The sequence below is a fragment of the Tasmannia lanceolata genome, unplaced genomic scaffold, assembly GCF_043159265.1.
Source record: "Tasmannia lanceolata isolate RefF3 unplaced genomic scaffold, GAP_Taslan_0.1 ptg000018l, whole genome shotgun sequence".
NCBI lineage: Eukaryota > Viridiplantae > Streptophyta > Magnoliopsida > Canellales > Winteraceae > Tasmannia > Tasmannia lanceolata.
The window spans coordinates 6,133,842-6,161,796 of record NW_027518695.1 but is presented as its reverse complement, the minus strand read 5'-3'; the positions used below and the strand labels follow the sequence as shown (position 1 = coordinate 6,161,796).

Genomic DNA, 27,955 nt, shown 5'->3' with positions numbered 1-27,955 from the left:
AAAACCATGATCAGTACTACCATGTTTTAATAATTGGACAAACTCATATTGTCTTTTATTATTTAAACAGCTTCCAAAGGTCATTACATTTCCCAAAATGCTCTAGGACGCCAATTAATAAGCAAAAAGGAAGATGAGTTTCTCATTTATCAAAACATGGTAGTGCCAATATCACTAACTTCTAAAGCTTTTTCGAAAACACTTTGAAAACGGGATTCCGTTTGGGAAATAAAAACGGGACTGAAATGACCGTTGATTAGACCCGTTTTTTCCCCAAAAACAGCCTACGCTCCTTTTATTCTAAAAGAGAGGGACTAAATAATGACTAATTGGTAAAAGGGTGATGATATTTTCACCCCCATGCAGCACTTGCACACCCACTGTTAACGTGATTTGACATAAAGTTTCCCACTTTTCACGTCAAATCAGGCTATAAGGGAGGCGTGCACGTAATGAAGGGGGGTGAAAATATCATCTCCCTTCGTAAAATTCCCTTTAAAAATAAATTACGTCGCGTAGGCGGGTTTTAATAGTTTTCGCCACTCTAGCTCTGAACCAACGCGCGAATTCCTCTATAATTCGCACGTCTTCGTCTTCGTCTTCATCTTCATCTTCAAAGAGAGTCGCTCGCCATAGGCAGGCAAGAACCTCATCCCTTTCCACGTTTCTCAGATGATCTAATATTATATATTTTTTTAAAGGCTTCATAAAAAAATCCCAAATTATGTATTTTTGTATAGAGCCCTAGATTCGAGATGGAGAGCGACATGGAAGAATCAATGAGGCGGAAAATCGGGCGAAGAAAGGTGGTTACAGGGGACACTGCTCACAAGGTTCATAAATCATTCATCCAATTCTTCATTTCATATTCATACTGTTAGAAATTATTTTAAGCTTATCACGGTTTTGCTTGAATTCGATTTTCTTCGTACACTGGATCGATTTTGCTGCAATTAATTTCGATTTGAATTGTGTGGCTTCCAGTTATTATAGGATAGTGTTGCCTTGATTACCAATTGATGTGAATGTAATTACCTGTTGCGATCCTCAGTGGTTTAAGGGCCTAGGGTTTTGAACATATTGGTTAGATACCTAATATTTAGTACCAGTCCTAGGGTTTTGAACATATTGGTTAGATACCTAATATTTGGTTAGAAAGCTTAAGGTAAAATATATCTTGGTAAGTGATTCTTGTGGACATTGATTTTGGGGAACAATGTTTCCTCATGATTACAGTCTTGCACTCATTTGACACCATATATGTGTATTATTTTGTTCTTGATCTTCTAAATATCTTTAATTGATGGCCACTTTCCATTTTTGCTGTTCTGAAAAATTGTTTTGCAAATTTATTTCTGCTGATCCCATGACTAATAACTCTTAAGAACTCTTGTAAACTCTCAAGCAAGTCCAACTGACTGCCTGAAAGTCTGACACTGAAAACCCTAGTTTAGTCCGCATTGAATGAGACTAACAAGTCAATGCTGCATCATTCCAAACATGGGAACATGTAATAACTTAAAAAATTCTTTAGCTCCTACACTCATAATTGTGTGAGGTAATTTGATGCATGGACACCTAAGCAAGAGCTTATGGTTTTCAATGCGTTGATTTTTATGTTTTTTGATATGATTTTTTTTTTCCAATGTGGGAAATGCATGAATACTGCCTATATTAGTTCTTATAGAAGAATAAATAGAGGATTGATCACTTTTATTTGTGTCTGTATATGTTCTATTATCATAATCTTGATGCTTATAGAATAAACTGCTTGTGTTTCTGTATTATTGTCTCCTAATGTTGCTAATTTGTGATCATCTGCTACTAATATTTATAAGTGTCTAAACACTCCAGCAGCTGGAACAACTTAAGGGACGGGTATACGCACTAACAGGAGAAGTGGTATGCAATTATAGCCTCTTATTTCTTGATAAATTCTGCTGTTACATTGGGTTGCAGTCTTAGTTTGTTTTAGGGAGAAATTTGGATTGTTTAACTGGTTAAATGTTTGGGTTTAGTTATGTTGCTTACTGTAGCTGGTGGTCATTCTAATTAAATTCGAAAATCTTTGAGCATTCTTTATCATTACACTTATGTTTAGATAAATGGTTCTTTTATTACCACTCTACTTCCCCATGCATATGAACATGCTACTTTTGATATGTGTGCGGACTATTCTGAACCGTAAAGTTTATACAAAATGAAGATTATCCAAAAGGAAGTCCGTTTATTTATCGGTAGCACTCCATTTGCAATTATTAGATGTAATTATCAGGGGAGATTGTGTGATCATATATCTTGCTGTTCTGTAGAACTTTATTCAAGAGGAAGATTTACGGTTGGAGACTACCCGAGCAAGATGTAATCTCAGATCATCTCTTTGCCCATCAGTTTGGTTTAAGTTGAGTTAGGACATACTCATTTCACTGTTTTTTTTTTCTTTTGAGCCTTGAGCTTCTGTATCCCTTGCAGTGTCAAATATTATTAAAAGGCATGAAGAGCTGACTGAACGTCTTACAAGGTACTTTCTTTTTGTGGGACTGCTAGGAGTTTTTCTTTGATGCAATTAGTGTTTTCAAATTTAAGTGCTTGAGCTGTACCATAGGGCTATTTTCTTCAATGTATAGTAAACTTCCTTTCCTTTGTGAGGCTGCCTTCATGTGGTCTTTTTCGGTACTTATTTGTATTTAGTTACATTCCTTTCTCTTTGATCCAGAAGTTTCTATGTTTGCTGTTAGGGATTCCGACAAGTTGGTTTTTGAGCGTCTACGAAAAGAATTTGATGATGCACGAGCTGCTCAGACTGAAGGTAGCTTTTACGTGCAGTGCTTTTATGGATTTTATTATTTGCTGTTGTTTCTTATTCCTATGTCTGATATGCTTTTTGGGGAAATTATTTGGCATTTCTAAATTTGCAGCTTGACCTGCCTCTAGTTTTGTGGTTTTGATCTCATTCTATTCATGCATCTAATTTATTTTAGAAATTAGATTTATGAAATTTCCATATTTTTACTAGAAATCCAATTTTTTTTTTCTATTTTTGATTTCACTTATTTTCTGACTGTTTCTGTTTTTCTATTTTTGATTTCACTTATCTTCAATGACTGGATTGAGGTCTGGAACAGACTGGGGTTTTGCAGATTAGGGAGTTGGAAGGGGTTAGGGTATGTGTAGAAGGGGATTAGAGTTGTCACACGGGGGATCTATGCAAGAGGGCAATTGGAATCTATGGAAGTGAGGCTTAGGGTTTGCGCAAGATTAGGACATAAGAATGGATAACTACTATTCCTTTTGTTGGAGCCCTGTATCTGTCTCCTCTCACTTTTATGCTTACCCCTGTTTTAAAAGTATGAATGATGACCCCTCACACAATATGAAAATTATACTCATGCATTATATAGAAGAAATCAACTCTTTTATCTCTGGCATATATTTAGGTTCATGATTGTTTTATGAAACTCCATATTCTTCCAAGTTAGTCTGTATGGAATTTTGTCACTTGTTGCATGGGTATATGATACAGTTTACTACGGCTCACTGTTTCTGGGTGCGTTTTTCATAGAATTTACTCACACTGAACCATGGTTTGCCTTGTTATACTTGTTTGGTGCATTCCTAAATGAATAATTACTCATTTTGCAGAGATATGTTTAGATGGTGAACAATGGAATGATGGGCTATTAGCCACAATTAGGGAACGGGTATTGATCTTTTTGGTCCTGTAAACTAGATAAGTTTTTTTTTATTCCGTTTATAGGCCATTTGTATTGTTTGTTCCCGTAATGTGATGATTGAGATGGTTATTCAAGGCATCTTAGTATTACTAGATGTTGAGATGAAATGTCTTTTCCTTCATCATCTTTGTGAAACAACCAGTTACTCCAAAATGTTAAGCTATTGGAGAAGGCGTTATTTAATCTTTTATACTCTAACAATCTTGACTATTTATACTTGGCTAGTAATGTTCAATCCGTACGTGATATCAGTTTTTGGGGTACACATTCATATCCGTGTCTTGGTTACATTAATTACGGGTTACATTAATTGCTGATGAGCTGGTCTTAATTCCTCATATAGGTTCACATGGAAGCTGATAGAAAGGCAATGCTGGGTAATGAAAGCATACCGGATCCTCACTTTCATGGAAAAATTACGTATAAAGTTGGAACAAAGGTATTACTCATTTGAAGAACGTTTCTTCCAGCATCTATCCCTTAATCATATCCTTCCACACGATTCATACTACTGAAGGAAAAAGGATTCTCCACAGGCAATCAAGTTTTGTATTGTATGCATGCTTAACATAACTCAACAAACTTCACTTAGAAAAGAATTCTCATAGAATACATTTTTGAGAAATTTTACTTGAGAATCCATTTCATTTCGCCATGTATCTACTCACTACGCTCACTGCATGAGCCATATCTGATCTCGTACAGACCATCACATACATGAGACAAATAGCATAAGGGAGATTAGACTTGCTTGCCCATTCCTCATCAGTGGACGGGCATAAGTGCTTACCCACTTTGAAATGGCCCGCCAAAGGAGTGCTAATCGGTTTTGCATTTTCCATGTTGAACTTCTGCAACATCTGTTCGGTATACTTGGCTTGTGATAGCCAAAATACTCCCTTTTTCTTGTCCCGTCTAATTTCCTTCCCAAGGATCTTCTTAGCAGCGCCTAGAACCTTAGCCCATCAACTTCCTGCCTGGTGTTAGCAACAACTAGCATATTGTCAACATATAGTAGCAGACATATGAATGACTTATCATCAATAACAGGGTAATAAACACATCAATCAAAGCTACTACATATATACTCATTCCTTGTCGTGAATGAATCGAATCACGGATACCACTGCCTAGATGATTGCTTCAACCTGTAGAGAGACCGCTTCAGTAGACACACATCATCCTCTTTGCCCTTTTCAACAAATCCCCCTAGCTGCTTTATGTAAATTTGTTCCTCTAAGTCACCATGAAGGAACTTTGTTTTAACATCCATCTGGTCTAGTTCTAGATTATGCCCATGCCTTGTGATCAGACTCAACAACACGCGGATTGAGGTGAGTTTCACCAAAGGTAAGAATGTCTCCTTGTAATCCACGCCCTCTTTCTAGGTATGCCCCTCTGCAACTAGACGAGCCTTGTACCTTTCTCCACCTATATCAGAAGATGCCTCCCTCTTTCTGTAGATCCACTTGCAGCCAATTGCCTTCTTTCCCCTAGAAAGCTTCACAAGATCCCAAGTTTAATTTTGATGGAGTGATTCCATCTCATCCGTCAGAGCCAAAACCCACTTGTGGCTTTCCCCGCCACTCATAGCAGCCTGAAAAATACTGAGGTTCTCTGCTCGAAGTAAATAAAGCAAATGAAATAAAGTCATCAAAACCACACTTAATTGGTTGCTTTTTATTATGCTTTGGCTTTGACATTGCTATGCTTCGTGGCTCTTTTTGTTGCTCATTATGACTACCGGATGATTCTATCTGTATCATGTCGTTCCATTATCAGATAATCCTGAATCATCCATATCAAATTGTGCTACATCATGTTTTTCATCCACATCTATCTTATGTGACTCTTCTACTGACCCACTATTTTTTTACCGTACTAGTCTCATTGAAAAGATCACATCCCGGCTAACCACTATCTTTTTCGTAGTAGGATCCCATAGCTTATAACCTTTCATCCCTTTCTCGAACCCGAGAAATACACTTCTTAGACTTAGTGTCTTGCTTGCTCCTTTGTGCACTCTGAATATGCACATAAGCTGGGATAGAGAAATCAACTGTCTTTCTTGTCCACACCTCTTCTGGAAGTTTGAAGTCAATTGCTGTCGATGGAGATCTATTTATCACATAGCATGCCATGTCCACTGCGTCCGTCCAAAATTTCTTTGACAGATTCGCATCGAGCCTCATAGCCCTGTCTCTCTCAAGAAGGGTCATGTTCATTTTTCAGCTACTCCATTTTGTTTTGGGGTACCTGGATTAGTGAAGTGACGCTTGATTCCTCGATCTTTATAGAAGGTCAAGAAATCACCATTCTTGTATTCCATGCCATTGTCAGTCCGTAGACATTTCAATCTCCTTCCTGTCTGATTCTCAACTTCTGCCAACCAATACTTGAATTTGGAGAAAACTTCAGACTTTCTTCTCGTGAAATACACCCATACCTTCCTCGAATGGTCATCAATGAAGGTGATAAAGTACTCAATTCCGCCTTGTAATCTCACTGGCGATGGCCCCCGAATTACTGGGTAAACATAATCAAGTGTACCTTCAGTGCCGTGCATCGCTGTCCTGAACCTTAGACATTTCAATCTCCTTCCTGTCTGATTCTCAACTTCTACCAACCAATACTTGAATTTGGAGAAAACTTCAGACTTTCTTCTCATGAAATACACCCATACTTTCCTCGAATGGTCATCAATGAAGGTGTTAAAGTACTCCATTCCACCTTGTAATCTCACCGGCTATGGCCTCCAAACGTCTGGGTAAACACCATCAAGTGTACCGTCAGTGTTGTGCATCGCTGTCCTGAACCACACTCTGCACTGCTTTCCGTATACACAGTATTTGCAAAAATCCAATTTGCAATTGCGAACTCCCTGAAGCAATTTTCGCTTATGAAATTCCATCAATCCTCACCTTGGGCGCATATGCCATAATTGTGAATCATCTCGCTAGCCTCAACTGGCGCAGCTCCATCTGTCACAGTATTCCCGAGTAGCTTGTACATATTTTCAAATTTCTTCCCCTTCATTACAACTAGCGCTCCTTTCACAATTTTCTTAACTCTTGCTGCGCTGTGCAGGTAGCCTCTACTATCCAATGCCCCAAGAGATTAAATTCTTCTTTAATTCTGGAACGTGTCTTACCTCGGATAGAATGCATCTTGATTTTCATCGTGTCTTACCTCAGATAGAACGCGTCTTAACTCTAACTCCAACTCCATCATGCATCTTGATTTTCATCGTGCCTATCCCAATAGCTCGACAGGCAACATCATTTCTCACGAAAAATGTTCCCCCATTGTATGGCTTGTACATATCAAACCAGTCCTTGTTCGGGCACATATGACAACAACATTTTGAATCAAGAATCCATGCATTTTGAAAATAGCCCTCATCCGAAGAAACCGATAAAACATACACTTCAGCTTCGCTAGAACTTTCCACTGCAACACTGGCTTGATTTGAAGTGCTTTGTTTCTTCTCTTCCAAATCTTGCTGGCGCTTCTTGCGGTCTCTTTTGATTTGCCCTTGTTATGGCACCAATAGCATTCAACCATGCTTCCTCTTGATTTTGATCGATATTTACTCTCTTCTGGTTTCCTATCACAAGATCGACCACGCCATGACCTATTGTTGGTATTCACCACAAGCCCATCTACCTTGGGTTCTTCCCCAATATTCTTCTTTAGCTTTTCGCTTGCAAGGAGGGCCGATGTTACCTCTGTTGTGACCAAGGTATCCTTTCCAAAAAGAATGATGGTAACTATGTGGTCGTAAGATCCATGAAGGGATGCCAAGAGAAGTAGGGCGTTATCCTCCTCTTCCAACTTGCCTCCAACGTTCAACAACTCCTAGACCATCGTGTTGAAAGTATTGAGATGCCCCAACAGACTGGCGTTTTCTTCAATTCGAAGAGCATATAGTTGCTTCTTGAGAAACAACTTGTTGGTTAGCGATTTCTCCCTTTAGAGACGCTTGACTCTTGAGTTTGCACCAAATCCCGATTGCAGTCTCTTCATCGTTTACAATCCGCCAAACGTAGACGGATCACACTAACCACCTTCATATCCAACTCTTCCCAATCTTCGTTGTTCATCTTTTCCGGTTTCTTGTCTTTGCCTAACAAAGCCTTCACGAGACCTTGCCGAACCAAGAGATCTCTCGCTCTTGTTTGACACAAACTGAAGTCGCCTGCCCCATTGAACTTCTTCATCTCGGACTTGGCGCTCGTCATTGCTGCAATTGCCCAAAACTTGGTATCTTCGATACCAATTTGTAGATAAAACTGAGAAATACCTTCTCAAATATGGATCGAACACGATGTGCAGCAAAAAAGTCAAGAAACTTTATAAGACCAAAATCACACAAGAAACATAGGATTTATGTGGTTCGGCAGTGCCTATGTCCATGGGGTGATATTTTCACTATTCTGCTCTAGGGTTACAAACTCTCTTCTTCCTCTTCGCCAAGAAACACAAAGAAAAACTCAAAACCATAACCCTAACATGTGACTTATATATCAATAGGGTTGCAACTTGGGTCGGGTTTTACCCAACCCGACCCAAAAATAACATGGGTCAGGTTTAGAAATCATGGGTCTTGCGTAGGGTCGGGTTTTAAATTGGAAAACCCGACTCAATCTTGGGTAGGGCTGGGTTTAAAGAAAAAAAACCCGAAACCCGAAACTCAACCCGACTCATATGGGTGTGCTGTGACTTTCTTAAATATCTCTTGAATCACATGGAAAATTATTTTCAAATATATTGATACAATTGTTTTGATTGAGGTGATCATGTCTGTAATGTGAAAATATAGTGTCCTTAAAGTTATACACTTGATGACATAAATTTAGAAATTTTTGGTGTTAAGATTTGTTTATTTTCTACAAGCTTTAAAATTAGTCACTATCCTATGGTAAAAAATGAAAACCATACCCGACCCGACCTGAGAAACTATCTTGGGTAAGGTTGGGTTTAGGAATCTCGGGTTTTCCTGTAAAAAATTAGACCCGACCCAACCCGGCCCGAGATAATTCTCGGGTAGGGTCGGGTTTTGGAAAACCCGACCCGCCCGACCCGAGTTGCACCCCTATATATCAATGCCCATATATGAATAGATTTACCCAAATACCCTTTAGAGGAAATCTGAAAATTAAATTTTCCTTATGTTAGGGTCCTGTATAATGCCAGAATACAATACATCTAATACATCTGCATAACATTTTAAAATGGATTGATCTTTCATTTCTGTCAAGAGGCAAACTATCTGGATGGTAAAACTCTCAAAGAGTATATTGTAACCCTTTGATGGAATGGGAGTATTTGCTTTTGGCTTTGCCCACTTTAAACCTGCATTATAATCCTCTTTGCAGTTTTTATATAAAGTTTCGTTTTAATTAATCAAAAGGCTTATAACTTGTGCTAGAGGCAACATCTTGATGTTTCAAATGCTACTCTGATTCTAATAGTACTTTCTGGGTGGTGGTATAGTTTTTGGAAATCTTAATGATTGGGAAAAAAAATCAAATATCACATGTGCTAGTTTGTGTTTTATATGAATCTGTTTATGTCATTATTGCATTTTGATTAAACCCATCTAATTGAAATTTCCAGCTTATTTGTCTTTTGGGCAGGTAATTTGTTGTTTGGAAGGAGCAAGGATTGGCATACAATATGAGACGTCTTTTGCTGGTAATGATTGAAGCAATATTCTAACTATGGTTTGCAAACTGGACTATGATTTGGCCTATTCAATTTGAAGACCTTGATTAAACCAAGTCGACTCAGTTATTTAGACGAATCACGATTTTTCACTTGTTTGAATAAATAAAATAGTAGATCTGATTGTAAAGGAACCAAAGGATGATTTAAAATGGTTGAGAGCAAAGTTACCGGAAACACCCCTAGAAGGTGGGGAAAAGCACATTTTGGAAGTGGGAAATGCCTCGCTTTTCGCAAATTGGGGAAGCACATTTTTGAAGTGTGGGAAGTGCTTTCCCTCCAATACGGGAAACACGTTTCCCCAACATGGGAAGCACGTTTCCCCACCATGGGAAGCGCGTTTTTGAAAAGGCAGGATGCTCGTTTTCTCAATGTGGATTGCTCTTTTTCTCATTTTCCTACAGCTATTGTGTTTCTAAAAATCCCACTAGTTGTTTGCTCTTGTCTAATTTTTGATCAAAACATTCATTGATCAAAACATCCATATGTTTTTTTGCTCTGGTCTGAGTTTATGTGATCAATTGTCTGATTCATACTCAAAAGTCAAAATATCTGAATGACTAATTTGGTCGTCAATGACTGCAAGTTCTTTAATGAGTAATGCTTCCTTGATATGCTATTATGACGTGTATCTACTGTGCTAGTTGCTTCTGCATGTATTCTCTTGACTAATTTGGTCATCAATGTGCAATTCTTATGTAATTTTTTTTTTAATTTTCTCATTTCATGCAGCTTTTTGCAGATATTTTCATTATTTTCTGCCGCCAGTAAAATGATAAAGCATGCTTGAAGCCTGACTATTTACTTGCATTTATTGGAATTTAGAATTGCTATCTTGCTATGGTTCTTCAATTATTTGGCGCTTCACTTTATGCTTCCCTTCACTTTTCCCATCACTTCCCTTTACGCCTTCCCGCCTTCCCGAGAGCCTTCGCTTCCCGCTTTCACCTCCCGCAATGGAAACTATGGTGGAAAGAATTTACATGTAACTTCTAGTTAAATAACCCGAGAGTGGAAAATTTCAGATTATTATAAACTGTTGTGGTTTAGAACTTGAACTTGATTGCATTTTGACATCAATGTGGATCCCACAATCCTACAAATAATTATGTTAATACAAACAGCCAATTATTACATTAGAACATATTTATATATATTTAGGCTAGTCATATTTGCACTACCATGTTTTGATAATGAGACAAACTCACCTTCTCTTTTCCTTTTTAATTGGTTTCTGAGAGCTTTTTTGGAATTGCAATAGCTTTTGATAGGTGGTTAAATAATAAAAGACAAGGCAAGTTTGTCTCATTATCAAAACATGGTAGTGGGAACATCAATGGTCTATATTTATTTATTCTGAACAAGTGAAATACATATTTTGATACAAAAAATGAACATATATAGAAGATCAGCCACCAAAAAGGCCGAAGAAGTAACACGGTGAGAGATGCCCAACGAGAATCAAACTATGTTAGCCACTCTGTGCCGCAAAGCTAAATTTTTACATTATGTTGTGTTTGGTTCCCAAAGATGGGAAGATTAGCAGCGTTTCAAACGCCGTTGATCTTCTACACATCTTCCCGGCCCATGTTTGGTTGCCATTTTGCATTGAAACTCCCTTTGACTCCCAGACATCTTCTAGATATCATCATTGCCTTTTTCCATGTGTGGCGCCTACATCGCGTGAAACGCTGCTGATCTTCAACACATCTTCCCGGCCCATGTTTGGTTGCCATTTTGCATTGAAACTCCCTTTGACTCCCAGACGTCTTCTAGACATCATCATTGCCTTTTTTCATATGTGGCGCCTACGTAGCGGCAATGTTCCCTCTAATATTCTCCCCATCTTTCACCATTTTGGTGAAATTTGGGTGGAAGAAGAGGAGAAGATTTTTGTCCTATTCTCCTCTCTCTCTCTCTCTGTCTTCCTTCTCTCTCTTCCGCCCTCTATTTTGCTAATGACACCTACTTCTTTCACTAAGCTTCTTGAGGATTGCCGCGCAACCAAACACTATTTACCACTCTTCAGCTATTCTTCTCCCCATCTTCCATGCTTGTATACTTCCCTTTGACTTCTTTTTCTCCTAAGCTCCTAGCCACCTTTGAGCAACCAAACATAGCATTATGATAAATAGCTGCTGTAAATGTATTATATTTTCTAACCTGGTATTGCCACATACTATCTTTGGTCATTTTCACCCTCTTTTTATTATCTTTTTTCCTTTGTTTCAAGACTTTGGAAGCTGGTAGTGTCACACACTAGATTTGGTCATTTTCACGGTCTCCTATATTTATTTATTTTTCCATAGGTTCATACAACTCATTGTTAGTTGTTGCATGGACCAATAAAAATTTCCAAATAAAAGAGATGGTAGGAATGACCAAAACAAATGGATTGCAATACAACGGAATTATAGCTAATGAACAAGCCCATAATTTAGCAAAGAAGATTTGTGAGAAGAAGAGGGAAGAACAATAAGAAGTGGCACAAGGGTGACCATAACATCATTCAAGGTTCCAAACGTCAGCCTTGGCCCTCAGAGCTTCATTCGTCAGGAAGATTTACGAATTTATTATAATTTATGGTGATTTGTAGTTATATTTTGGGACAAATTGTAAGTGGCTTTGGTGGGCCTTGTGTAAAGAGGAAGTGACGAATGCTTTTAGGAGAGCAACATGTAAGACACTTTTTTTTATAGCTGCTCTAAAACAGAAACTCTGGTTTATTAAGGTTGATCTATACCTTTCAAGAATGGAAAATTAAGGTTGACAAATTCTACACAAATGGTTAGAATTAAGCGAAGATTGACAAACTTATTTATTATAATTTATGATAGAGTTTTAGTTATTTTTTGGGAAAATTTTATGTGCCTTTGGGGGGCCTAGTGTAAAGAGAATGTGAATAATGTTTTTAGGAGAGCAACATGTAGGACATTTATCATTCAAAAAAAAAAAAACATGTAAGACAGTTTTTTATAGCTGCCCTAAAATGAAACTAGGATTTATTAATGTTGATCTATGGGTTGACAAATTCTACACATGGTTAAAATTAAGCTAGGGTTGTAAGCTGTTTAATGCACCGCACATGAAATTTTGATGTGCTTTTCAAGAGGTTCATGAATAGTTATGAGTTTTCTCTTTTAGAGTTTAGGGTTTTCCCTACTTGAATCGTGTTTTGATCAAATGTATTGTTGTTTTATCTCTCTCTAACAATATTTGTGAAGATCTATTCTATTGTTTGTGCAATTGTTGAATTCACTAGCAAATTTTCTACTCTTTGTATATTTCTAATAGTTTACTTGCATCAAATTGCTATTAGAACTAGTTCATTTCAGGAGATTGTTTGAGGATTCACGGTGGCACTGGAAGGCTACTTGATCCACATGAACTCATGAAGACTAGATCAATAGTAACAAATTCTCCAAAGGGTGCCGCAAAGGCTAGGTTGACTCACATCAGTTATGTATCACCATGTGGAAGGAAACTGGGGAACGAAGATGATGCTGACGAGGAGTTTAAAGATGGAGGATGCACTAACATCTGATCAAACCCCTTCCGTAAGCTCCGGCATATGAAATTCAATCCCCGTCCATAAGCTCCGGCATATGAAATTCAATGTCAAAATTGAGATGTTTGAGATCAAGGACGAAATTATAGTGATTTGTTGGAGAGCAAGAACAAAATCAGGAGTCGGAAAAAAAATTCGAATGCCTGAATTCCATGATAAATTGCATGTAGAAGTTTCTATAGGTAAGGTTTGTAGATGAGATTATTCTCTTACCTGAGATCAATGTGAAGAGTATTTATTGATTCGAACAATACTATTATCACCTCATCTTAGCCATCTAATATCTTTCAGACTAGGTGTACCTCTGGAGGATAAATATGTAATCTTATTATTGCTGAAACAGCCAATAAAAACATCGGTTCATATGGAGATGATGGACAAATTACAAATTTTTTTAACCCGGAATTTATCTAAGAACCCAGGCAGGCACCTTAAATTTTATTAAATACGATAAAAGAGTACATAGAGGGGGACATACCATTACCTCCAAATCCAAAAAACTAATATAAAAAAACTTAATTGTTACGAATAATTGGAATGCCCGAGGAGTCACAAAAGTACACAAGGGGACATACCACCTTACCTCAGGATAAAAAACCAATAAATACCCAAAAATCTCAAGTGTTACGAATGTTGGGAATTCCCAAGAAATCACATCTCACAACGCCTTTAGCCAATGTAGGAAGATCTCTTCAATTCAAAACACACTATTTTTCTTATACGTACAACCATAGTAGTTAGCAAGGTGATCCGCAACCTGGTTACCCTCTCTGAACTTATGTGTTATTTTAGGCTTCAAATCAAGGACAAGAGACTGAAGCTCTTGCCAATAATATTGAATTGACCAACAAGGATACTTGTTAGAAACAATCATGTCAATTAAGACCTTCATGTCTAATTCCACCCAAACATTATAGAATCCAAAGGCACCCCCAGTGAGCTAGCTGCACATCTCAACCTGCGTATGCGTCGCACATATTAGTTTGTCAAAGTGTTGTATCACTGCTGGAGTACAAGACACTGCACAACATTGGAAATGCTATCTATGATCATTCGGCCTATGATGAAGGCACTTTATTCTCGATAAATAATTTTTGAAGAATAGTAGCGGGATGGTTAGTAAGTTATACATAATTTTATACCTAAAATTGTGGACTTATTGAGCGGTAATTAGACAAACTTCTAGGTCGCTGCTCCTTGGGAATGATAGTGACAAAGGCTGACGTGTGAGACCAGGATTTAGGTGGGCAGTGTCTAGAAAAGAACCCCTTAACACCTGTCTCCACATCATTTTTAATAACCTTCCCGCAGGAAGTGAGGAAGGTGCCATCAAAGCCATCAAGACCAGGGGCACTTTCAATTGGTATACCAAAAACCCAACGTTTGATTTCATCCTCAGTAGAATGTACCCAAGAATGCCATAAACGTTGCTAGGGGTGAGGGTAATGATCTTGGCATCTGAGCCAGGTGTCTTAAATATTTTCTTATGATACATTTGGATTTTACTAAGAAAAAGGAAAGCAGTATGAATTCTTCTTGACGGTGTCACTGCTCTATCTTCAAGGTTGTGTTTTTTTTGAATGGTAACTTCAAGGTACTGGTTCTGTTCCCTTTTTCCTATTTATGTCATTTATTACCATGATCGATTTTAATGCAAGGACAACTATTAGTCCTTTGGTTTGCTTATTCTTTGTGAATGTTGATATGTATTCTTTATTGAGGATGATCCATCTTTGGAGTAACTAGAGACCTTGACCAATCCATGTTTGTACAGGGGATCCTTGTGATATATACCATTGTGTCCTCGAAAGTAGATCATTTCTTGAAAAGATGAGTGTCATTGAACACACAGTTCCTTTTTTTCTGCCAATACGGGAAGCAGAAAATGATTTTCTCTCTTCCAATGCAATGGTAGGCCTATTGCATCTATCTATTGCATTTACTGGTTTTGTTTCTCTTTTATACTTGATGGCGTGCAAGACTATTACCACATTACTGAATTTTAGATATTATTTAAAATTCATTCAACTAATTTTGTGCTGTTTTTTTTTTCAGAAATTCATAGATTACATTGGAGACATTTTGCAGGCTTATTGTGATAGACGGGAGCAGGTATATTGTTAGTATGTACTATTATTCGGGGATGAACTATCTTAATGTTTACATTCAGCTGCATTTTTTTTTCTCTTCTCACATCCTTCTTTTTAATTTATATTTTGTTTTTGGTTCAAAGAATGTTACATGGCTTGAATACGAGCATGCATTACTATCAAATTCAGTTTCTTTATATGGTTACCCACTATGTCTATTTGTTTGTTTGTCCAGCCTATGTCTATTTGTTTGTTTGTAGAGGCTATTGTATCTCCCTGGTAGTGGAAGGGAAGCTCTTGCTTGACCGAATGGCCGAGTTGCCTTGCTTCTCATTTGGTACAGAGTCATATCAGCTTTAGATTCTCTTCTCTAAGTTGAGGTTTTTTTTGTTGTTGTCTTCTTAACAAAATGTTAATTGTTCGAAAGAAAGACAAACTCTTCCACTAATTCACACAATTCAAAATTCCGGTCTAGATCTTGATGCAGATCCAAATCCAAATCCCTATTCAAGGTCAATATCTCTGTGCATATCCCTGTTCAAATTAAGATTGGCATACATGTTCTCTTCTTTACCCATTTTCTCTGTCCTGCAATCCAGAGCCTTCTGAATTTTTGCCTTTCTTCCATTTGCGCAGAATTATTCATCAATAACAGATTAACCTTATTGGGATAGCAATGAAAGGTTAAGGAAAACTATTTCATAATTACTCTGGGGACTTCACCGGGATAATAGTAATTTAAACCATTTTAACTTAATCCCACCCTCAACTCAACTCAACTCAACTAAGCCTTTGTCCCAAACTAGTTGGGGCCGGCTAATGAATCCTTTAGAAAATTTTGACGAAGAAGGTGAAAGAATCTACCTGGCTCAAATGGACTAAGTCTAATCTTGATACTATTTGGGTTCATCTACATGGATCATTTTCTTCCATTCTAGCAGGACAACCGCTTGGCTATTACTCGTCTTGGCCTCTATTTTCTTTATCACACCATACCTTGGTGTGGTATTGTGCAGAGCAAGTTACACCCGAATGCAAATTTAGGAAGTATGCGATCCTAGGTGATGATATGATTATATCTGATGCGCGAGTTGCCCAAGCTTCTTATCATGTATTAGAGGATCTCGGTTTCGAGATCTCTTATAAAAAATCGTTGATTTCTTCTATCGAGCAGGTGAGTTTGCTAAGCGGTTTCGGCAAAATCTGCTTACTACCGATTTATCTCCAATCTCCTATCCAAGGTCATGTTCTCTGTTATGTTCCTAACCATCAAGTCTTTCCTCACTGTTTCTACCCAAGTTGTTTTCGGTCTGCACTCTTTTTACTCCATCAACTTGGCACGAGTCACATCTTCTCACAGGAGCATCCAACGGCCTACGTTGGATATGCCCAAACCATCTTAAATGGTGCTCTCTCATCTTCTCCTCAATTGGTGCCACCCCCACCTTTTTACGGATGTCTTCATTTTTAATTCTATCTAACCTTGTGTGGCCGTACATCCATCTAAGCATTCGCATCTACGCTACACTCATCTTATGCACATGCTGCTTCTTGGTGGCCCAACATTCTGAGCCGTACATCATGGCTGGCCTCACAACTGTCTTATAAAACTTTCCCTTCAACTTGGTAGGTATTTTACAGTCGCATAGAACTCCTGAAGCATGCTTCCACTTCAACCGAGCTGCTCTTATTCTGTGGTTAACATCCTCTTCAATCTCTCCTTCCTTACGTAGGATTGAACCATGAGCGTAAGATATCCCTCTTTGTTACCTCCTGTCCAGTCATATTTATCACATCCTCGCCCCGCCTCCTTACATTACTAAAGTTGCACTCCATGTACTCTATCTTAGTCCTACTTAGTCTAAAACCTTTGGATTCCAAAGTAGTTCTCCATAACTCTAACTGAGCATTAACTCCTGCTTTGGTTTCTTCAATTAATACTATGCCATCTGCAAATAACATGCACCACTACACCTCATCGTGGATACCCTCCGTAAGTTCATCCATAACTAACGTAAAAAGATAAGGGCTTAGAGCTGATCCTTGGTGCAGTCCTATTGTAATTGGAAACTCACTAGATGTGCCATCCGTAATTCTGACACTAGTTACTGCTCCATCGTACATATCCTTAATCACATCAACATATTTAGTAGGCACTTTTTTCTTTTCAAGGACGTACCACATAACACTCCTGGGAACCCTATCATACGCTTTCTCCAAATCAATGAAAAGCATATGAAGGTCTTTATTGGAAACTCACTAGATGTGCCATCCGTAGTTCTGACACTAGTTACTGCTCCATCATACATATCCTTAATCACATCAACATATTTAGTAGGCACTTTTTTCCTTTCAAGGACGCACCATTTAACACTCCTGGGAATCCTATCATACGCTTTCTTCAAATCAATGAAAACCATATGAGGGTCTTTTATATTTTCTCTAAATCTCTCCATTAACCGCCTAATCAAGAAGATAGCTTCCATAGTCGATCGTCCAGGCAGACTCATTTGAGACACTATGCCATTGTTGTGGTAGGGTCCGTGGATGTATTAGTGGTCAAGGCTACTACATCAATCAGTAGAACTGGTACATCCCCAATCATGGTTTTAAATTTCGGCTTCGTTGGAAAACGAAACGAAATCCACATCGAGTTGGAAAAGTACCAAACTTCGCCGAAACGTTTCGGTGAAGTACAAAATTTCACCCCAAATTTCGGAAATTTCGGTGAAACCTCGGAAATTTTGGTGAAATTTTTACAAGATTTCGTCCGAAATTTCGTACCGAAACCGAAACGTTTCGGTTTCACTGATGACCGAAACCGAAACCGAGATTTAAAACCTTGGCCACAATATGGGCACTATCAAAATCAGCAGTATGGCCAAGTGTCTACAACATTCTTCCACGAATACCTATTAGTATCAGGGCTCATCATATCCTTGTGTTCCATGTTTCACGTCGTTTTATTGTACACCTGAGTATGATTTAGATTGCCTAATTTGTAGTTGGAGGAACCACATACCCATGGACTGCTACCACCTCTTTAATGCACAGTACAAACAAAACTCTGTGTGGGCTTTCACTCACCGGATGGGAGATCCTTCTCTGTTTTGACTCCCTCTGAAGCTTCTTGGGTGCTAGATACTGTGATACACACCATGTGTCCGATGATTCATATATCTTGTCTTTGTTTGTTCCTTACTTTGATCCTTTTTGTATAGTCATGGGTTATATGTCATCTTTACCTATCAGACAGGAAGGTTTCAGGTTTGGCCTTGATTTCCTCTTCGTTAAGTTCATTTACTATTCCTGATGTTTATGTTGTTCCTACCATTCAACGTAAGCTTCTCCCTGTTTCGCAATTTGCTTCACAATTTTGGTGCTTTTTTAACTTACTCCATCTGTCTTTCTGAAGGATTTGGATTCAGTGAATCTTCGCGCTAAAGGAATTTGTTGATGCAATCTTTATCTTTTGTTTGCACCATAGTTACCAGGAAACCCTTTTTCCAGATAAACTGTCTGTAAAATCGTATCTGTTTCTTAAGCATCATAAAATAAAATATGGAAACTTAAGGAAATAAGCAAAGGTTAATAAATTCCAACTGTCTCATACTGCTATAATATTTATTCTTTTTTATTTGAATTTTCCTGGAAGTGATTACGGAATAACCACAATGTTCTAAATTTCTGTTCTTGTAATAAATTTTCCTTACATTCTTTTATTATTGAACTTTGTGCCGATCGGTCGCTGGTCACTGGCTTCCACGTATGAAACCCTGGGTAATGAGCATTGAGATTTTTCCCAGCACAACTAAATCCATCAAGACCAATGTAGCTGGTTTTCAAATGTGGAAGACAAGGGACCAGCTAGCTGTTGCCAATATCTATTGATTTAGTCTTCAACCTCCGGCTCCTCCATCGTCTTCAACCTCCGGAAAACCACACAGACAACATCTTTACACTACAACAATGGTGCTCCAGCAGTTTTCCTGAAGCCAAAGAACAGCTTGAACACATGTACAAGGAGAAGCCTCTGTATCACAAAGGTACGCAAACCCCTGTTTCTTTTTTCCGGCAGAACTAGCAGCATACTTTCCGGTAGCATATTTGTTTGAATGCCCAAGATCTGTAGGGGTCAAGATACCATGGATCCTCCGGATCCCCGCAAATACTCTCACTCATTGCAAAGATCGAGAGAGGAACCACCCGATCCAGGAAAAATTCCGGCCTTGCAAACCCTTAAAGAAAACGAATCATCACGGCTGAGGCAGAACCAGCCGGAGAAAAGTTCTTTTGATCCTGTAGCTGCCATCCCAGCAATCCCTCCAGAGGTAAAAGACCTCGAAAAAGAGTATTGGTCCTCACACGACATTGTGGAATCTTCTCCCAAAGACCTCTGCTCTGTCGATAATAGAAAATCCATCTCCATAAACCTTGAGGCATTGAAAGCTGGTTTATTCCTTGATGCTGAAAGCATTGATTTTGATCCCTCAACTCACTATAAAAAGGGGACTCGACTTCACAAAATCCTTCCTGGTAGATCATTAGTGTCTCCCCCAAATAAGCCAAACCCAGCCCAGAAATCAGCTCCGGCTGTTAAATCTCCTCCCAATCCCTTCAAAACACCGGATCCTAACCTAGAGATCGCTTTCAGGCCACCAAGAAACCCAACCCTAGATGAATTCATCCAACCCCATCTTCAACCGCCTGAGTCTCACTCACTGAGTCAACTCAGTCCACCAAGCCAATTCGCCCATCCAAACCAAGACTCGCCCTCCTCCTCGGGACCATTGCCCGCTCCCCATAGCTAAAAAAAAACGCCTCTTCATACATCAAAATCTCCCGCCCAGAGAACTCAAAGCTCAATCCCTCCCTCTGTCGCCCCTACTCAAGCAAACTCTTGGCCTTCCCTCCCCTCAAATGGGAAATGGGCTGATCTCTTTGCCTCAAACCCAAAAGATGCTGTTGACACCAAAATCCACTTCTTCTCCCCAATCTCCCCGGAAGAAGGACCTCAGAGAGCTCTGTTTGGAGAAGAAGACTTCGATAAGGTTAAGAATATGTGGGAATATTGCCTTCTAGGTTATTTTCTGGGTCGAAGACCTTATTACCTAGCTCTAAAAACCCATTTATCCAGGAAATGGAATCCTAAGGGAGACTTCCACATTGTTGCCCTTCCGAATAGTTTTTTCTTGTTCAAATTTTCTAATGAAGAAGACTGCAGAAAAGTCTTGGAAACCCCTACCACTTATGGAGGCAGAACTCTGATTCTTCAAAAATGGACTCCGGATTGTGCATTGGAAAAGCTGAAGCTAACCTCCATACCCTTATGGATAAAATTCCCAGCTCTCCATCTAAAATTTTGGACACCAACTGGTCTTGGAAAGTTAGCAAGCCTGGTAGGACAGCCTCTCTACATGGACACTCAAACTGCAGAATGCACAAGACTCACATACGCCCGTGTATGTGTTGAAATCTCTGCAGAGGACTCCCTACCAGACATAATCCACATCCAAACCCCTACTGGCTTAGAGACCCAAGCTGTAGAATATGATTGGAGGCCAAGAGCCTGCCAACATTGCAAAGAATTCAGCCACAATTCAGACAGATGTGCCCAAACTGCCCAAAGGCCGATTCCTCAAGGGAAGAAGAAGCAAGAATGGATCCCCAAAAAGAATTTGGGAAGCCAGGAAGCAGGAAATAGTTCGGTTGCACCTTCCCAAGAAGAAAAGAAAACCCCCCCAGCTCTCAATCCTCAGAGATCCAACCTCCCAAAGAAAACCCCCTCTACTCCAGTCCGGCCCAAGACCCTTCTCTTACTACATCCCCAACCATGGCCCATCACGGATAATCATGATGTCTCTGGTGGTTTGTCAGTCCCAGCCGATTCGAGGCCTGAGAAGGAACAAAGTGAACCTTGTCATAGAAAGGAGGAGGCAATTAGGCCTGAAACAGAGTAGTCCTCCAAAGAAGAGTCGGAAATGGAAGCTGATGAAGAAGAACACCCCTATCTAAAGAAAAAAGAAACCCTCCATCAAAGGAAAACTAAATCTTCTAAGGTTCAGAAGCTGAGGAAGAGCCAGAGACCAAGGTATTTTAGCCAGAAGATGAAAGACGCCTTGGATCATTAGTGCCTTAATCATGAGGACCGGCTCTAGATTTCACATGATTTCACATGTTTTCTCTATTCCCTTTCTTGTTTTGTTATCAAGGGTATTATTATCTTTGTTGTTTCCCACTCCCTTAGTCATTGTTCTCAGGATTAGGGAGTGGTCTTGTTTCTTTCATTGTAATATCTTTCTTTAATTAATATACTGGTAGGGGTCCGCCTAACCCCAGCTTACCGATCAAAAATAAAAATAAAAAATCTATTGATTCAATTCCACCGTTGCTATTTTGTAATTTGTTACCACAATGACCTGCATTCATTTTGGACTGTTCCCTTGAAAAGGGAAAAATTTGTTTAAAGACAGTCATGGTGATAATTTGTATTACTTTATTTGAAATCTAGATTCATTTATGAAAACATGTGCTTTTGTTTGCCTTATTTTCCTCTATGCCTATTGCGTCGTCATTTATCATCATAACTAATTGTGAGCGAGCTTTTAATTTCTCTTGTCACGTGGCATTATCATCTTCAGTGCATACACTATTGTAAATGATGATAAAGCTTTTTCTCGGTAATATATTGCATTCCTTTTCTTGTGTGCCATAGGTTCGTCTTATTCAGGAGTTGTTTGGGAACCAGATTGGGGAGCTTTACCATAGCATTTCATACGATCGGGTTGAATTTGTACTAGATGATTCTGATTGGTATGTTCCTGTACTTCACTTGTACTACTGACATACACTCTCTGTTTTTTACTTTTTTTTTTGGTTTTTGAAATGGACATACACTATCTATCTATCTGGCTAACCCTTTGTCCGTCAATATTCTTACCAAGAGTCTCGGTTGCAGCGTACCATTTTTCCTTACCCACTATCCAACTGCTTTTCAGAATAGTAGTAAAAATGAGATTGTTTCCCAAATTAGGTTGACATGTTAGGTTGGCGCATGTTTCTTTTGAACTTTAGTGTTCTGTTTCTAGACTTATTTAAATCTTTGTCTTCTATTTCTCTAGTGTGAAATTTGTCAATTGGCTAAACATTGTCGATCATCTTGTCTTACAAGTATGAATAGAGGTTTGCATTCATTCGATGTTATACATTCTGATGTGTGGGGTCCCTCCTATTGTCTCTGTAGATGGGTATCAGTATTTCATTGCGTATATTGATGATTATACTCGCATCGTACCACATGGTTTTACTTTATAAGGATAGGGGATGAAGTACCTCGAATTATTGTGAAGTTTCAGCAAATGGTTCTCACTCAGTTCGAAGAGAAAATTAAATTTTTACGTTCTTAAAATGCTTGCAAATATTTTGAAGGGGAGTTATAGAAATATTGGAGGCGTATGGTGCTATTTCTCAGAGCACATGTCAGTGCACACTTCGACAAAATGGCTTAGGAGAAAGGAAGAACTGTCACGTTCTTGGGGCTGCTCGAGGATGGTTGTTGACTGCAATATATCTCATAAATCAGATGCCTTTTCGGATACTTTAATTAAAGTCTCTACTTCACCTCCCAGGGAAGAATTCCGTTTGATTCATTTTGTCTCTTGTTGCAAATCTGTCTTGGGAGCTTAATCAACTAGATATAAAAAATGCCATTTTACATGGTAATTTACAAGACGAAGTCTACATGTCTATTAATCCAGGGTTGAAGTTCTCGAGTGCATACTGAGTGCCAGTCCGTTGCTCCTTGGCGAAAGAGGGGAAAATATTTGGAATGTGGTTATCTTGGCCGCTATTTCGGTTTTTTCAATAGAAAGAATGCATGGCTGTTTAAGGGCTTTGTAAAAAGGTTACAATTTGTATTAAAAAAGATAATAGCCCTAACCATTGCATGGGTAAAAATCCTCCCTAGCTTAAGGTTCACATCAGCCCATGACCTATTACATTCTTGGAGATTGATCTACAACAATAGTGAACATGTGATTTGTCCATGCCTTGAGTTGGAACCGCCTGTCACGGGCAAGATGAAATTCAACTTTGATGGATCTAGCATATGGGCAATTCAGGGCCAACAGGAATAAGAGGCGTGCTTAGAGATGAGCATGGGTTGACGAGTTGGACCTTCTCAGGACTCATCGGGTAGACAGACTCTAGTGAGGCGGAGGTGAGAGCAATAGTCCAAGATAGGGGTGTAAACGAGCCGAGCCGTGCCGAGCTTGGCCAGGCTCGGCTCGGCTCGTTAAGCTAAAAGGTTAGGCTCGGGCTCGAACCAGGCTCGGCTCGGCTCGGCTCGGTCAGGCTCGGCTAGGCTCGCGAGCCTTATCGAGTTTGGCTGGTTGGGTTATTTTAAAAAGAAAAAGGTGTCTCGCAAAGGTCGCTAGCAAAAAGAAAAAACTGGTTGGGTTATTTTAAAAAGAAAAAATGTCTCGCAAAGGTCGCTAGCAAAAAGAAAAAAGGTAATAATTACGGAAAAAAGTAAAATAGCTAACGGGTGTAAAGTTTTAAATGAAAAATTACGAATAAGAGTTCAAAAGTTATGACAATTACCGAAAAAATACGAACAAAAGTTTGTAAGTTATGACAATTACGGAAAAAAGTCATGATTATGCATACAGCTGTTTCCAAATGTTTCCTCTTGTATTATATTTAAATTATATTTATTACTATTCTTTTCCTACTGACCGAATACGGAAAAAAGTTACTATATTTTTTTATACGAGCCTTAACGAGCCGAGCCTGGCCTAAATCGGGCTCGGCTCGTTAAGTTTAACGAGCCTAGCAAGCCGGCTCGGCTCGGCTCGTTAAGGATTCGAGCCGAGCTCGAGCCGAGCTTTTTTCGAGCCGAGCTCGAGCGAGCTTCCGAGCCCGAGCCAAAATTGACACCCCTAGTCCAAGATATTAGAGCCATAGATACTGATATCTTTGACCATAGATACTAATATCATTACATTGATTCCCTCAATGCAATGAGGTTGTTGAAGGGAAGCCACTCCCATCCATTGAGGTTTGCTCACTGATTCAACAAAGATCCAAACAATAGTAGAGAGTTCGCCCATTTCCTACCAGCATGTGAAACAATTGGGAAATAGTGAGGTGGACCTGTTGGCTAGTGATGGAGTAGCTAGGGTTGGGATAGATTTTTATTTTCTCAGACATTTGTCAGACCTTTTTAGCGGATGAGTATGAGATCAACGATCTGGGTGAATTCAAGTACTTTCTTGGAATTGAAGTGGCAATGTACAAGAAGGATATTTTTATTTCTCAGAGAAAATATGCATTGGACTTACTTAGGGTTATTGGGAAATTTGAATCTCGGCCAGCAGAGACACTTGTTGATCCAGGTCACTAGCTAAGTGACTTTGATGGGCCTCCCTTGTCTGATATTGATATGTATCTAAGGTTGGTTTGTTGTCTTCTGAAACCCCTCTCCCTCTCTCTCTCTCTCTCTCTCTCTCTCTCTCTCTCTCTCTCTCTCTCTCTCTCTGATATTGCCTGTGCGGTTAGTGTAGTGAGTCAGTACATGCATGCTCCTAGGATTCCTCATCTCGAAGCAGTTGAGGGAATCCTTCACTATTTAAGTCTTGTTAGCAGACATCATTATGGAGATCCTCGACTTCTATGGTAGGATATCTCCATCATTTTGGCATAAACGAAGGTCTGCAACGACCTATACCTTGCCAAAGGAAGGAACTGAGGGAGACACTAATAGTAAATGGAATTCCTATTTTAGATTTTATCGCTTTCTAAGAGCATTATACTTTGGTGCATGCCTCTTATCCGAAGAGGCCCTAAAACTTGAACTTGTTCCACAACTCGTTCTTCAGGTGATCCGGCAGTTCGATTTGTCTGAGTCAACTCAAATATTAAAAAAATAGAGAGAAAAAACTTAATTGGGTTTAGTTTTGACCAGTTGCAGCCAAACTATCAGGTCCAGTGTGTTAAGTGAGTCATAGCCTAATTAGCCCAGTTTTAGCTGACTAATAGTTTTAAAAACTGGATTATCTTCTGCTGTATTGTTAAATCAGCTAGTTGTAGATGTTGGATGTTTGTATGATAAGGAGGTTATAGCGCCTACTCGAAAGCATAATGGTAAAATTTGGTGTCTACCATATTTTTTAACCGTATCCAACTAAACCTCCAGATTCTAAAGCCAAAATGAACTACTTATTTAGATTTTACAGTTTTTCCCTAAAGGTTGTATTAGTTTTGTAATTTTGTTCCTTGGAATGTTTATTGCTGCAGTTTTCTTCCATTGTGTCATGGCTAGTTGGCCTATACCAAAATGTTACACCACGAAATATTTTACATTGTTGTGCTGTGCTTTTAGTGCTGTTCTTTTATTTTTATTTTTGTTTTTAGGGGCCAGGTCTTTTTGCAGTACCTAGCCATTCTTTTCAATGAAGTTTCCGTTTATCACTGGAAAGGAAAAAGCAAAAAAGCTGTATGACTTGGTATTTTGGCTGACTCTTCAAATTCTTTACGATGGTGCAACAGGGACTAGAGATGGTCCATGCAGATTAAGTATATTGATGGGATTAGAGAGTAGATAGAGCTATATCCTTTTTGCTTGTTCTTAGAAGCACCAATAATCTGGCGGATTCTTTATCCCAGATGTGCACTTGTAACCCTTTTTTTAACCCAGAATTTATCTAGGAACCAAGGGTGGCACCTGAAATTTTAGCGATAGAAATAGAGAAGTATAAGAGGAGGGCATGCCACCTTGCCTCTAAAACCCATACAAAACACTAAGGAAACCACACCACAATATAAAATAGTTATCTAACTCTATCATTGGGAATACCGAGCTTATCACATCTAATAGCTCCTCTCGTGTCTCTTGGGAGATCCACCCAGTTCCAAAAAGGTTCATTAAGTTTTGTAGAACAGGCATGATTAGCCAACGAATCTGCAGCACAATTACCTTCTCTAAACTTGTGATATATGAAGCAGTTCATACTAGAAATGAGAGAATATATCTTTGAAAATAATATATAGTCCATGGATGCTTATTGTTGCTTTTAATGAGGTTAACCAGGACTTGGTTGTTAAGGCCTGAGGTTTTACAATATCTCAGCCCATCTAATAAGACTCTTGTTTCAACTACCATATTCGAAGATATACCATAGAAATGAGCAAAAGCAAAAACAACCGTGCCAAGATAATTCGAGCCTCTCACCTCATTCTATATTACCATTAAAAAAAAAACCCTGCCAAGTTAATCTCTAACAATGCCTCCCCCCAGCCAAACCAGGATTTTCTTTATACGCCCCTTCTAAATTTAGTTTATACCAATTAATAGGCGGCTTGCACCAGACCACCTTCATGATTTTTTTAATTAGGAATGATGCTTTCCTCTATTCCTAGATATGTTAGAGCCAAGTTTTCCAAGAAGATACATCTTTTAATTGGTTTGGACTCTTATAACCAAAAGGTGTAACTAATGCACGACGTTGCATCTAATGCGAGTTACATTACAATAATTGTTTTCCATCCTTCTACTGCACCTCTCCTTCCAAATTCCCGAATTCTAATAATGAACTTGGAAAGAGATTCAGTGTTGTTCTCAATAATAATTGTTGTATTTATAAAAAAAAACTTGATATTTTGGTAATAGAATTCCAAAGCAGAGTGGTTTATTTATTTATTTATGTTGTTTATTTATTTATTGTGTGTGCAGCAAGGTGACTGTCAGTCTTAGATACACAGATCTTGTTACAGTTCTACCGACTCGAATCAGAGTCTTAGCATGGCCCTTGCATTCTTCCAAGAGAAGAGCAACAGCAGCAATCGGAAAAGGAAGTGGGGAAACAATAGCTCAGTCAATTCCAACTCCTCTTTCATATGCTGAGGATGCCTTAAGAACTCTGAGCTTGCCACAAGGTATTACTAGCTCTAATTTCCTGTCTTTTAATAGTCAGTATATTCTATTTCTCCCACTCCATATTTTTCCATTTCTTATATTCCTTTTCCTTTTCAGCTTGTACAGAAATCATATTGAATTTGCCGCAAGCCCTTCAACAGATATTTCCACATCTAGAGAAGAATAAAGGTGAAAAGAGTCCTGGAATAGCTCCATTGTAGATAGTTACATGCACTGTTTTTTCCTTGGAGCTCTGATTGCTTAAAGAAAATCAGGAATTTAGTGAGAACTCCTTTTCCCACCCGCCTTTACCTCTCTCCCAACATTTAAAAAAAAAACCTTGGAAAATTTTCTACTGATATCAAGTTGTAGTTGTATGAAATCAAGTTCTCTAATTTATGTGAGCACATAATCTGTATCTCTGTGAAACTGTACAAAATACATGATCATCCTCTGCATATGTGTGCTGGTAAGAAGTAGATGGCTTTTAGGCTGTGTCCTAAAAGCCAATTTTGGACCCACATGTGCCAGATGGAAGTGATTAGCTCTGTTGATTTGATCTTCAAATAAAAGTTCCGCCCATTGCTATCTGGCCCCACTCAATTAGGCCTCATGCAGGCCTTCTTTGGAGCTATGTTTCCCAACGGCGTAAGCAGAGACAAGAAGAATAGTAGAACTGATTTTCTCAAGGAAACCTGCCATTTTTAGGCATGGATCCACTGCCACGTGTGTGACCTATTGCCCTTGGCATGATCTTAGAGACCCTAGGTCAAAGTTGAGTGATAAAAAGTGTTCGTTAATATTTCTTCAGATTACTGATCAAAAGTTGTGGCGATTAGATGAAGAGTACACATATTTCAATCTAAATGGTATTATCTGTTTGTTTTCATGGTACTTCAAAGTTCCACATGACGCTTCAAAC

The 27,955-nt window shown here is 38.8% G+C and overlaps 1 protein-coding gene across 4 annotated transcripts; it reads left to right on the top strand.

Moving 5' to 3' along the window:
• The first annotated feature begins 485 nt into the window (after positions 1 to 485).
• Positions 486 to 27,455, top strand: LOC143849685 (centromere protein O). Of its 4 annotated transcripts, none has more exons than XM_077358826.1 (15): positions 486 to 640; positions 741 to 833; positions 1,858 to 1,902; positions 2,313 to 2,361; positions 2,473 to 2,521; positions 2,739 to 2,809; positions 3,643 to 3,701; positions 4,078 to 4,173; positions 9,374 to 9,431; positions 14,804 to 14,940; positions 15,085 to 15,141; positions 19,067 to 19,165; positions 21,835 to 21,932; positions 26,851 to 27,053; positions 27,151 to 27,455. In XM_077358826.1, the coding sequence occupies exons 2-15, from the start codon at positions 756 to 758 to the stop codon at positions 27,252 to 27,254; spliced, it is 1,203 nt and encodes a 400-aa protein (XP_077214941.1). In that variant the 5' UTR covers positions 486 to 640; positions 741 to 755; the 3' UTR covers positions 27,255 to 27,455. The 4 variants fall into 4 exon arrangements, with proteins under 4 accessions (XP_077214941.1, XP_077214940.1, XP_077214942.1 ...); XM_077358825.1 differs by having other exon boundaries at positions 1,855 to 1,902; XM_077358827.1 differs by lacking the exon at positions 4,078 to 4,173 and having other exon boundaries at positions 1,855 to 1,902.
• The last annotated feature ends 500 nt before the right edge of the window (positions 27,456 to 27,955 follow it).